The sequence below is a fragment of the Thamnophis elegans genome, chromosome 5, assembly GCF_009769535.1.
Source record: "Thamnophis elegans isolate rThaEle1 chromosome 5, rThaEle1.pri, whole genome shotgun sequence".
Classification (NCBI taxonomy): Eukaryota; Metazoa; Chordata; class Lepidosauria; order Squamata; family Colubridae; genus Thamnophis; species Thamnophis elegans.
This window is the reverse complement of record NC_045545.1, coordinates 31805873-31819522: the sequence shown is the minus strand read 5'-3', so window position 1 is coordinate 31819522 and position 13650 is coordinate 31805873. Positions and strand designations below refer to the sequence as shown.

The window sequence follows — 13650 nt, the reverse complement described above, 5'->3', positions numbered from 1 at the left end:
TTGTTTTGTTTTAATTTATTGAAAGGAGAAATAAGATAGCTTAGCTATTCAAATACAGAGGGAAAGGTAAAAGTATAGTAGAAATAGCACTTAGACCTATATACCGCTTTACAGTGTTTTATAGCTCTAAGCAGTTTAGAGTCATCATTTTGCCCCCAACAATCTGGGTCTTCATTTTACCGACCTCGGAAGGATGGAAGGCTAAGTCAACCTTAAGCTGGTGAGAATTGAACAGCTGGCAGTCAGCAGAATTAGCCTACAATACTGAATTCTAACCACTGCGCCACCATGGCTCTTAGTAGCCTGATATACGCTTATCTTTTCTTAATCCTAATTGTTACAGAAAAATATATACTCTGAAAACATTCCAATTTAGGACACTGCATAAATGGTAAGAAGAGAGTCACTGCTGATCTTTGCTTTCTTGCTGAGGTCATCCCAATTCACTTTACTTGATGAACTGTCTTCCCAAATAAATAGCTTTTAGGGAAAGGAGCATCTTTCACCAGGACTAAAAAGGCGGGAGTTCCAGCTTTTACAAAATACCTGCAAAACAGTATTTAGAAAATCATGTTCTGGTCTTAGCTACCTTATATATTTAACTATATTCAAGAAAAATCTAGATTGGTGTTTGAAAATGTTTGCTTTATAGGACTGTTTCTATAATTCCAAAATTGGTAACTACTACTACAAACCTACAGGTTAGATCAACTTTTTCCAACCATAAGGTCTCCAGATGATGTAGCACTCCCTTAAACTTCCATCCCAAGTATCTATGTTTGTGCTGAATTCAGGATAATGGGAGCCTAATTACAACATTTCTGAGGGGGATTAGCATGGGGAAAAACTGTTCTGATACATGCAAGAGATTTTTGAAGGAAATTAATAGGCTATCCCAGTATATAGAGATGTTTCACCTACAGATATTCTTGACAGAATATCTAATTCACCCACTGTCATCTAGTAGGTGAATTAGGTTACAGATCCTATAACCCTCAGCCAGCAGAATGATGGGAACTGTGGTCCAGTGTATCTGGAGAGCCTAACAGCTTCATTCAAGTGGAGATTTATCATGTCAAGAGTGAAGAGCACCCCTGGCAGGTCACTTTGACATGCCAGTCATCCATAAATATAGCATAAATGTCTTCAATAAAAATGACAGTCATGGGGCGGCTTCGAGGGGAGGAGCTGCCGCCGTCGGGAGCTCAATAAAGCTCCTGCCAGGACTCTGGTTCGTATATCTCATAAGATCTATAGATATCTCCCCTTTCTGGCAGAAAGGGGCAGAGAGGAGGTCAGTCGTTAGGATCTCTTTGTAATTCATAGCTTTTCTTTTTGCTGTGAATGGAGAAGAGGTTCAACATTAGCTGAGCCTTTACTCCGGCCAGTTTTCCGCGCTGCCTTTTTTGCAGCCTAGGCAGATTGCCTCCCCCCCCAGGACAAAGCTAAGCTATTTAAAAGCCAATCCGGGCGGGGACCATTCCCGAGGAATTTCTTCTATTACTATTTAAAATACCAGCTTCAATTTTGCAAAAGGCTCCCTTTCTTTTTTAGCTGCGTCACAAGATGGCGATCTCGTAGCTTTTGTGTTTGATCTGACGTAGCTAATTGACCCTACCCTCCTGAAGGCTTCTCCGTACTAATTGCTAAAAGATTAACTGAGGGGAGCACAGACTTTGATTTTTGGCTCGCTTGATTGCTTGTCTTTTATTTTTATTCTGGAATGGCTCCCAAACCTAAACAGAAGCGCTTCCTTAATAACATATCTCCAAAAATTGCTATGAAGTCGCTACCCTTGTCTCCTACACCCTCCACGGGAGACTTGCTAACACAAGAATTCCTTCTCAAAACGCTTAATGATTTCAGACAGGAGATTAATCAACTGATATCGGATTTATGTGATCAATTTGATGCTAAAATTGCTCAGGCAAAGCAGGATATGATCGGAGTAATGACAGTCATGACAGATTATATTGCTGAAACGGAAGACAAATTGGAACTTTTGGAAGAAACTAACCTTAATCTGATATCAAAAATTCAAACGTTAGAACAGCAAATTGAAACTGCTCAAAAAGAACTTGTCATGATAAATTATGATAAGACTGCCTTTGCTATACGAGTTAGAGGACTGCGTGAAAACCAACAGGAGAATTTGAAACAGACATTCTTTGAGGCTTTCAGTCGCTTGGTGGGAAGTCCGGGACTTAACTTTGATTGGCAGATTCAAAGAATTTACCGCCAGAATTCCTGGGTAGCAAAACAGCGACAGCTTCCGAGGGACATAATAATATACTTTACTACAAGGGAATCTAGAAATGAGATAATACAGAGGCTTTACGGAAAGAGGTTGATAATTGATGGGGAGGACTTGATTGTTTTTAAAGAGATACCATTTCAAATATTAAGAACAAGAAGACAGTACGCTTTCTTAACCGAAGAACTCAGAAACTCTCAGATTCCATACAAATGGGAAGTCCCAGCTGGTATTACAGTTACATTTGGCAATCAAAAACACCGCATTAACTCCGTCTGTGAAGCCCGAAAATTTTACTACGAGACCCTGAAGGCGGGACTTCCTGATTCATCCGGATCTGGGGAGAGGCAAGGAGAAGGAGAAGACAAACAGCGAGACACGTGGCTACAAGGCGGAGGTTGTTGTTTCTCTCTTCCGGAAGGGCAGAAGACTAAAGAATAAAGACTAAGCGATGTTTTTAAAGTTTTATGATTTCCGTCTGGGATAAAATGGAAAAGTGGCATATCGAGGATGAGACATGGAGACTGAAAGAAGCGTTGCTGATTGTGGACATATATTGTACAGAAGTTTTGTCTGAACTCTAACTCAAATTGTGCATGAACTATTTTCTTAGGCGAGGAGAGCGGAAATTGTGATCTTTTTGAGTTGCGGTTTGGGACGAACGGAGTTGGGAGGTGCGTGGGAGAGGGAAGGGCAGCGAAAGTTTAATTAGATTACCTGGGGCTAGAACGCAAGCTGATGTTTGTTTGAGTTGCTATATCAATATAAAGTTAAGAAAGATTGGTCGGAGAATCTTCAGGAAAGTGGAGTAAACATGGGAGGAGCAATGAATGTGGATAAAATATATATGTGGATATGGATAAAGGCAGGGTGGAAGGTAAAAATTTATATGTGGAGGTGGGTAAGGATAGAAAGGGAGGTGTTGGAAATGAAAAATGAAAGAAGTATTTGAGTTTAATGGTGTTATAGAAAGGTTTGGATATTTGGATAAAAAAGAGATAAATTAAAGGTCTGAATAGATAGACAAAGCAAGGAGACTTTTAGTTGGGGAATTCTAATTGATCAACTTACCTGGCTCTAATACAGTTTGAAACCCTGCAAGTAGCAAAATAATCGAAATTTGGAATGAGTCACATTGTTTAAGATTTACAGATAATGGGAAGCTGTGTTAACGTAGTGGGTTTATTGACCCTTTTTGTTTCTTTCTTCTTTTTGTGTGTGAGTGTGGGTGTTTTTTATTTTATTTCTTATTTTCTACTATTTTTCCTTTTTCTTTTTGGCTTTACTTTTATCTTATTTTTTCAATTTTAAAGTTAGCTGGCCTTATTATACTTAAATGCTTGTTAAAGAATTATGCCGGGCATGGGACCTGCGAAGCCATAAGGGGGTTAGGGAGGGGGGATTATAGGGGGGAGGGGGGAGGGTGGAATTACAGTTTCAATCCTTAGAACAATAAGAATTCACTTGTGTACTGTGGCTCGTTTTTCTTTTTTTTTTTCTTTTTTTCTTTTTCTACTTTTATTGTAAAAAACAAATTGAATTGTATGGATACACCAAAGTGAGGAGAAGAGGGAAAGAGAAGGGAGAAGTAAAGAGGGAGTGAGAGGGAATGTAAGGAGGGTGAAATGGAGGGAGGGGGAGATGTCTGAGGGGGTAGGGAAGTAGAAGAGGGGAATGCTGGAGGGGTGAAAGGAAAGTTGGAGGGGGAGAAGAGAGGGTGTATGGGGGAATGAAGTGTTATGTTGGGTTTTTTTTTTCCTTTTTTCTTTTTTTTATGCACAGTATATAAGTGATTGTATAAAATGAAAATGAAAATGAAATAAAAGGTAATTTGAAAAAATGACAGTCATGGGGAAGCATTTGCATGTACAGTCTTTTAGCTAAACATCGTCACTACAGAGTTGTGTTAGACATTACAATACAACTCAGAAAGAAAGGGTTGCTTGCCATTCCTTATGTGGCAAGGTCTACCTACAGAAATATAGGTAGACAAAACTATAGGATTCTCTCCATCTTTTTTCGTTTTACTTATGTAACTGTTTTAAAATTAAAGCCTTGTTGGGAGACCAGCCAGCAAGTATAGTGCTGTGGTATGGAACCATTAAATCAATGTTCGGAAATATTAAAACTATGTTGGGAAAACTTCAATGAAATATATTAGCTAACTGAGCTAGTGCATAGTGCACAACACAGGCTAAGTTCTGTACTGCTTCTTTACTTTTAATAATGTGTTGTTGATAATCCTATGTTTCTCAACAGTAGCGAGCACGAGCACACACATCAATAAACCAAAGTGCGTGTGCACGTAAACAAGCAAACATGTGGGAAGAGGAAGGGGAGGAGTGGAAACGGATAGCAGGGACAGGCAGATAAGTTTTGTTATCTTATAAAATAAAGCGGAGCAGAGCAGTTGCAAAATAGGAGAAAGAAAAGTTATAGGCAGGAGAGAATTGTTGTTGGCTAATAATAATAAGTGGGCTGACCAGCTCAGCCTTACTTTTGTACATTGCCCTAAGGAAGGTTAAAAAAAAGGAGATAAAAAGGAAAAGATAAAAAAAAATTAACAAAAAAAGGAAGAAAAATAGAGAAAAGGGGATAAAATAAAGGAGGAGAGTAAGCAGTGTTTAGTCTGGCTCATAAATTAAGTTTTGTTATCTTATAAAATAAAAGAAAGAAATAAGTAAAGGAAGGAGAAGGAGAAAATAAAAAAGGGAAAAAGATATCCTTGATATAGTAAAATACTATAAGAAAGGTAAAGAAGAAGAAGGCAGGAAAAGGAATTTTGTTTTGATGATGACACTTAATAAAAATTGGCACCTAATACAGCATTGTTTTTGGTGTTTGTAATAAAAGGGAAAAGAGGAGGGAAAAAAGCACTGTGTGGAGTGCAGATCAAAACGTAAAAGTAGTTGTTAAATTGTGAAACAAATTTAGAACCCATGTCTGAAAAAAAGAAATATACTCATGTTCCGCACTTGCGCAAAAACTGGTGGGCGGTAAGGAAATTTTTCCATCAAGAAAGATCCATTAATGGGTGGTAAGTAGAAAAAGGTTGACTACCACTGAGCTAAACTATCTAATCAGCACAGCCATAAATCACAAGTTCAGTTTGTTTCATTTTCATGCAAAAAGTCCATAAGAAGCTTCTAATCACCAATAAATACAGAAAATGTCTTTTATGTAATCAAAAAAGTAAACAAGTGCTCTTACCTGGATAAATTTTGATGTATTTTCCTTTTGAAATCATGACCCTATTCATTCAATACCTTGCATTCTGAGAGTCAGAATTAATAAAATGTTCTTAGTTGTTTTTATGTTTATTTCTAGTTTTGTATGTTGCCCAGAGGCCATTAGAGTTGGATGGTCATTTTAAAAAAATAAATAAAAATAGCAGCAACAAAAACACTCAAGTCATAGTTCGACATCTCACCTTTTGTGCTGCAACACCTCTAACAATGTGGTTTCTGGGTTTATCTGATATATATCTCCTCTTTCTTCATCCTCAAAATAAAGCTGTTCATTGTCACAGGAGAAACAAACAAATTTAACACATGAACAAAATGATTAACATATTATGCAGACGAGACAGAACTTACTTAAAAAACTAATAAGCAATTAACTGGCTGATGAGAAACTGAAGACTTAATTATTTTATTCTGGTTATGTAAAGGTGGGTGAGGAGTCTTGAGATTTTAATAACTTGAGAACTACTAGGAGACTGTTACTGGACAAGGTCAAAGGGCTATCTAGTCTAGCATTGTGGCAGATGTGATCAGTGAGTTGTGGTCAGGAAGCTCAGAAACAGGCATAGTGGGTAACAGATCCTTTTCACTGTTGTTGGTGCCTAATAGCTTAGATACCAATGAATCAGGAGGTAACCCACAGCCCTCGGAAGAATCTTTGATAGCTTATTCTTCCATGAAGTTCAGACTCCTTTTAAAACCATCCAAATGTGTAGCTATCACGCATCTGAGGGCACAAAATTCCATCCACTCATTTTATTTCCTGGAACTTCTCTACTGAAATACATCACATTCAAAATGAGTTATTATTCCTAAGCTTAATCTTTCTTTTTTTTGGAAATAAAAGATATTTATGACAACCAAGAAGGAATTCTTTTAGAAAGGTTTTATTCACAATGTTGGCTTGTCTAAGATTAATAACTGATCATGTTATGACACTGGGCTAGATATGCAAACTTAATGGAAACTTAATTAAGATGCCATATTATTGCTTTTTTAAATGCGCGTTAGGGTCCATTATGTAATATAAACCTAGAATTTAAAATATCCCTTCTCCAAAAAACTCAACTGAGTAAGCAAGTAATCCAATGTAATATATACATACATGTATACAAATGCAATGTAATTCTAACAATTCTAAGACTATATCATTTTTAAAAAAAAAATTTAAAGTACTGACTGTGCTTTTGTACCTCTAGTTTTTTAGGAACGTATTTTCTTTCTGTATCCCAGGCAGGAGATTCTTCAAACATAACAACTAAATGGTCAGAAAATCTGAAACACAAAACGCATTAAGTGAAAATAGTGCTTTAGCCACCGGAAGTGTTCAACTTGAGCAGTGTTTTGCTTTGTTATTTCAAACCAACTTAGTTTCATTAAAAGCTGATAATGGGTAACAAAATTTTCAGTATTATGGCATAACCCTACTCTATTATTTCAAAGAAAGATCAGAATTTCATTGTCTTTTATTTAAGGCTGTGTTACTAAAGTCAAAAGTGTCTTATGTACCAAAGAAATAACATAATCCCTGCTTCACCATGAAAATGAGGTTTCCCTTGGCAGCTTATGCTATATGGTGGAAGGGCTCCTGTTTGGTATTATCTGATAGAAAAGAGCATAAAACATTCTGGGAGTAGAACAAGGGAGACTTACAGGATCAAAATAGCTGTCCTGATTTTCCCCAGAATGGTAGGTAAAAACTAAAGCAGCCCTAGAATTTTTCCCTTCCTATTGCCTCAAGTGTCATCATTTTATCTTGCTCCAAGTGCAACTACAGAAAGACAAAACAACCAACCAACCAAAACAAAGTACGGCTGAAAATGATCCAAGAAAACATTCCATTTTCCCTTTCACCAAGAGAAAAGAGAACAGCAGTTCCTCAAGAATGACAGGAGTGCTCTGCTCATCAGAACCTCTCTATGTCTACAGTATCATGGTTGAAATACTTAGAACAGGGTACATTTGCTATTCCACTTCAACATGTGCAACTTTTTTTACAATGGTAGAGGAACTAGGTATTCAAGATGCTTGGCGAGGAAGATACCTGGATAGAAATAGTACCCATTTTATTCGAACAGACACATGTCGTGGTCTAGAATAGACATGATGTGGATGTCAATTGATTTACTGTATAATATACAAGACACAAATATTGAAGCAAGCACATGACCCAATGATAATTACATGGAAGGGACAAAAAAAGAAATCAAGATGGACATTACACCAAACAATATTAAATGAAAAGGAATTTCAACAATTCATGGAAAAGGAAAAACAAATCAAAGAAATTGATTTTCTTTTTTAAAAGAAAATAAAAGATACCTCATTACAAAATGTGTGGGATACAGCTAAAGAATATATTAGAGGACTATGTGGGGGAAAGAAAAAGAAAAGACAAGATCAGAAAAAATTAGAAGAGGTGTATAAAAAAACTAGAGACGGAATGACAAAAGATACACAAAATAAGAAAATAAGAGATCAACATGTACAGCAGGCCAGCAGACATAAACACATTCCTCTATATATATCACTGGCATAAACCACTCAGGTGTTGGACTGTGAAAAAAAAATCACACAAACTTGACCTACAATTTAATATGCTATTTTGTGCTTTGAGAAAACATTAACCTGGATTCTTCATGAAAAGCAGAAATGAAGTCAGTTTGTCCATGCTCGGGATACAGGAAGAGCACTGGCCAGGTAAGGCTGCCACTGTCCTCTAGGTAAACTTTGGGCCCACTGCCGTTTTCAGAGCTGAGTCCGTCTAAAGACACCTCTGCAAGGTCTTTTGATATGGCCATCTCATCTGCTGAGGGGATCGGAGACAATTTGATGTTTCGATCCTAGGTCAGAAAAGTAAAACAATCCAGCTTGAGGCACGGATCTAAAACATATCAGGACAGGTTCACATTTCAAGGATTGCTTTTTTTTCACAGCTACCTTAATAGCTTTAAGCAAGGCTTCTTTCTGAGACTGTTCCTTCTTCTCCTGAAATTTTGCTTTTCTCAAATCTCGCTCTTCAATACGCTGCAAGACAAATGAAGTTATGCAGCGATAGTGTAAGAGCTGCCAATGCTTCACCGAACTCTGTATCAGAGGGACTACATGTTTTTATTTTTAATCCATTCTAACCTTAAGTCTGTCTGCTTTTGTTCTTATTTCCAGAAGTTTTTTTTCCTGTGGATCTAATTTCAGGCCCTCCTCACACCATGCCATAGCTTCAGAGAAATGCTTGAGTTCCACATGGCACAGTGCTCCTATAAAAGTACAGCATATTTTTATACAAGTAAAAATATACTTGTATTCCATAGCAAACAATATACTTTAAACAGGCCAATGTAGTAATGTTGGTTATGAAAGTGAAAAAAAAAAGATGGGATGTAAAGACTCAATTGAGGGATTGAACCATTTATCCAAGCCAGAGGGGCTATTTTTCATCATTAAACTACCAGAGATCATCACTCCAGGTGCTTCTATTTAGTTTGTCTCCTGCTGCCAAGAAATGCAAACAACCCTTAAAATTACATTGTTAATATCTGAACGTTTCTAACTTTCCACAAAGTAACACCCTGCAATATGCATGAATGTATTGCTGTGACTCTTTTATTTTGATAAATAGAATTCCCTTAATTACATGGAATCTAACATACTGTGAGAATTGGACATTAAAACAGTAGTGGAGTTTCTTACCCCTTATTATTGCTTTGAGGTGGCTGGGTTTCAGTTTTCTTGCTGCAACAGCATCATTCAGAGCTGAGCGATAGTTGCCTAAAAAATATAAGCTGAATTTAGAGATTTCACCTATGCAAAGCCTCTATAGTGAGATTTTCATTAGAAAAAAAATTTGAAACATTCTGAAATAAGACTAATTTAGTATTGGAATACAAGTATTTTAATTGATTAGGGCAAAATATGATGCAACCCCTCCCTCCAGTTACTCATGTTAATGTTGAAGGTGGTTTATTTTATTAATGTACTTTTGATTTCGTAGTACAGGACAGTTTCTGAGGCTTTGATTTTCCACAGTAACACTACAAACTCTATTTTACCAAAGCTGTATTAAAATGAATCCTCTGAAGAGATAAATGAGCATTAGAACAAATGAATGTCTGTGTGTGTGTGTGTGTAATGCATCACATTACCCAGATAAAAGTGGGTTGCTGCTCTGTTTGTATGAAGTACAGTATTCAATTCCAAGTCACTGCATTTCTTTTTCAGTCCTTCTGTGTAGGATATCACAGCCTTCTTATAATCCTTTTCTTTGAAATAATCATTACCTTCATTCTTATACATCATAGCTTGCTCTGGTGAGGAAAACACAATAGACATCACCGTTTTTAGAAAGCGTCTGGTATGAATTGGTTTAGCCACCAATACAGTTCCAAAGAGGGAAATTATAACCTGTATAATATTAAAATATTATGCATAGTATAAAAGGGTACCTTCAGAACTCTGTTCTCCATCAAAAATGAGAGACTGAAGGCATGCCAGATCAGGATTTTCTTTAGGATTTATTTCAGTAGGGGCATTCTTCATGAAAATTGGAATCTGGTCAAATTCCTATGAACACATAAAAGGTAAGTCAAGATAGCAGGAATGGAAGAAAATAAACAATTCAAAACTTCTATTCGATTTTGAAAATATACCCAATATCTGAAATATCTAGAAGAAAGAAAATTTTGCTTCTCCTGTAAATCTGAGGGCCTCCAGATATTGCAGTTCATTCAGCCAGCATGGAAAAACTGTGGACTTCAATTACACACATCTGGAGGATAAGTTCCTCACACCTGGCATGAAAAGGTAAATGTACTCTTGATTTTTTAAAAGAAGTTTTAAGTTTTCAGCTGTTAACTTTGTAAATGAGTACAGCCATTGTTAGGAAATATTGCATTTAAACTTCCCTAAAATAATTGTCACTAAGAAAAATTATTTATCAGGTTGCTAAGTATCAACACCAATTAGAGGGCAGATTAATCAATAATAATCCATCAAAAGAAGCAGATCTATAATCAGACTAGTTTGACACTGTAGGCAAAAGGATGTAATCCCTGCAAAGATCCATTTAAATCCCCACCTAGGCTTCCTGATGACCGGCATAGCAGATCATAGGCTGTTCACAGGTTCAATTGCAATAGAGGTAGTCCTCGACTTATGACCACAATTTTTTAATATATTTATTTTATTTTAATTCAAACATCACCTTCCTTTAAACAGTATGTCATCTGGATACACATATTTTGTGCAAATATTTTATACTATAGCAATGACAGATTACAGCTGTATTTACTATTTTATCTATTCTTAACATTACTAATATATACCATATCTAATACTATAACAATCCTTTTCTTAACTTATTTAACTTTGTTAAAACATTTTCTCTATTTCATTCTTCTGCTTTTTTCCACTTTTTATATTTATTCTCTAATCATTGATAAAATAATTCCCATATATTGTAATAATCAGATTGTTCCTTCTCTTTAATTTCAAGTGCTAACCTATTCATTTCTGCACATTCTAATATTGTCCTAATCACGATGTCATCCATAGGGATATCCTCATTTTTCCAATTTTGTGCAAATAGAACCCTAGCTGCGGTTATTACATGAATGATCAAATATACATTTTCTATACGTTCCTGGTAAAATCCCCAATTTACAACCACAATTGAGCTTAAAATTTCAGTTGCTAAGCAAGACAGTTGCTAAATGAGTTTTGCCCCATTTTATGACTTTTCTTGACTGTTGTTAAGTGAATCACTGAAGTTATTAGGTTAGAAACACAGCTGTTAAATGAATCTGGCTTCCCCACTGACTGTCAGAAAGTTGCAAAAAGCGATGACACAACTCAGGGACACTGCAACTATCATAAATACATGCCAGTTGCCAAGTATCCAAATTTGATTGTGTGACCACGGGGATGCTGCAACCATCCTAAATATGAAAATCGGCAAGAGGTTAGAATAGAATAGAATAACAGAGTTGGAAGGGACCTTGGAGGTCTTCTAGTCCAACCCCCTGCCTAGGCAGAAAACCCTACACCACTTCAGACAAATGGTTATCCAACATCTTCTTAAAAACTCCCAGTGTTGGAGCATTCACAACTTCGCAAGTTGTTCCACTGATTAATTATTCTAACTGTCAGGATATGTCTCCCCAGTTCTAAGTTGCTTCTCTCCTTGACCAGTTTCCATCCATTGCTTCTGATTCTACCCTCAGGTGCTTTGGAGAATAGTTTGACTCCCTCTTCTTTGTGGCAACACCTGAGATATTGGAACACTGCTATCATGTCTCCCCTAGTCCTTCTTTTCATTAAACTAGACATACCCAGTTCCTGCAACCGTTCTTCATATGTTTTAGCCTCCAGTCCCCTAATCATCTTTGTTGCTCTTCTCTGCACTCTTTCTAGAGTCTCCACATCTTTTCTACATCGTGGTGACCAAAACTGAATGCAGTATTCCAAGTGTGGCCTTACCAAGGCATTATAAAGTGGTATTAACACTTCACATGATCTTGATTCTATCCCTCTGTTTATGCAGCCTAGAACTGTGTTGGCTTTTTTGGCAGCTGCTGCACACTGCTGGCTCATATTTAAATGGTTGTCCACTAGAATTCCAAGATCCCTCTCACAGTTACTAACATTGAGCAAGGTACCACCTATACTGTACCTGTGCATTTCGTTTTTCTTGCCTAAATGTTCCCCCCCCCCCCAGTGCAGTTGCAACTTTGCATGGTCACTAAACAAATGCTTACAAGTCGAGAACTATCTGTATTACCCGGAAGAATCGCTGGAGAACTGCATGCAGCCGTTGTGGCCTTAACAGGGGTCATCCCCTTCCATGTCTCCGACTCTCAGCCCACCTTACAGGGCTGTTCGGAAGAACCAAAACGCCCCTTCGGGACCTCTGGAGGAACAACTGTATAAAACTCTAGGAAAGGGAGACGATCTCGTCCCCGGATCAACTCTTGAAGATTTGCTTCGCCTCTCCCGTTCATTCCAACCAGCAATGGCCACCCGAGACACGAAACGCGCCTCCCAAGCGAAGAGCGCAGCCTCCCGCCGGGCAGTGCCCACCCCCGGCTCCGTAGCCTCACCTGCTCCCACGTCGTGGGATCGAAGGCCCCCTCGTACCGCTGCGGGCCCTGAAATTTGTCGAGGAAGGCATCCCAATCCGCCTCCTCGTTTTCCGCCATGTGTGAAAGCGTCCTTCCCCTCAGCCGCTCCGCCCTTCCGGAGGCGGCTCTTGCAGCCGAGAAAGGCGAACGCGGGCTGTTGGGGCTTACAATGATGCGAGGCCGGGGTTTCTCTCCTCGCCTTTTCTGCTACCAGGCCCGCTGGACTACAGCTTCCATTATCCTTACTTGGGTGTTTACTCTACTACAGCGGTGGCTCAGAAATTCTGGGAGTTGAAGTCCACAGGTCGTAAAGTTGCCCTGTTGCCCTGCTTGCCCATCCCTGCTCTAGTTAGGAAACCTGGCTAGAGAAAACAATTGTAATATAACCCAGTGTTTCTCAACCTTGGCAACTTGAAGATGTCTGGACTTCAACTCCCAGAATTCCCCAGCCAGCGAATGCTTAAGTGTGTACTGCCTAGTTCACATTTGTCTAATAAAAGATTTCTGCCTTCCTGGTCCATCAGCCCAATGACACTGCTTTTAGAAATAGCAATAGCATTTAGAGTTGCAGACTGCTTCACAGTGCTTTACAGCCTTCTCTAAACCACTTACAGAGTCAACCTATTGCCCCCAACAATCTTGAATCCTGATTTTACCGACCTTGGAAGGATGAAAGGCTGAGTCAAACTTGAAACCCTGTGACTCGAACTGCCCAACAGCTGGCAGTCATAGATTACAACTCTCATTGTGTAAACTCTTGAAAGTTTAAAATCCTGCATCTGTTCAAGGCTGAGATATTTTTTTCAGCGTAACTGCTCTCACTTTGCTCCACAGCAAGGTGGCAGCCACGACCTTAGCTAACTTCATAAAGCAGGCTCACTTTGGCTAGTGCTAGGATGAGCCACTAGCAGAAAACCCCTGTAGGACTGTAGGTGAAATTAAAATTTAAAAATTACAGGAGGTGACTGTCAAATAATGTCCGTTTCCCCCCCAGAAGACACCATTGATATGTTATGAATTTAACGCAAGGGAGATTGTT

General features: G+C 38.2%; 1 protein-coding gene across 1 annotated transcript; it reads right to left on the bottom strand.

Moving 5' to 3' along the window:
* Positions 1-337: 337 nt before the first annotated feature.
* TTC4 (tetratricopeptide repeat domain 4) lies at positions 338-12815 on the bottom strand. Its single transcript, XM_032218869.1, has 10 exons — positions 12591-12815; positions 9939-10056; positions 9639-9800; positions 9187-9264; positions 8629-8753; positions 8437-8523; positions 8125-8339; positions 6690-6771; positions 5685-5767; positions 338-546 (listed from the first exon to the last, which is right to left on the bottom strand). Exons 1-10 carry the CDS (start codon positions 12687-12689, stop codon positions 444-446), a joined length of 1152 nt encoding a protein of 383 aa, XP_032074760.1. The 5' UTR covers positions 12690-12815; the 3' UTR covers positions 338-443.
* Positions 12816-13650: the final 835 nt, after the last annotated feature.

What these genes read in the sequence shown, in the direction of transcription:
- TTC4 (XM_032218869.1), bottom strand. Translation starts at nt 12,689, where the DNA reads ATGGCGGAAAACGAGGAGGCGGATTGGGATGCCTTCCTCGACAAATTT. An exon ending in CCTCAAAGCAATAATAAGGG is followed by an intron (nt 8,754 to 9,186) that starts GTAAGAAACTCC and finishes GTACTTTTATAG; the next exon opens with GAGCACTGTGCCATGTGGAA. An exon ending in GCTTTTCATGAAGAATCCAG is followed by an intron (nt 6,772 to 8,124) that starts GTTAATGTTTTC and finishes TTTGTGTTTCAG; the next exon opens with ATTTTCTGACCATTTAGTTG.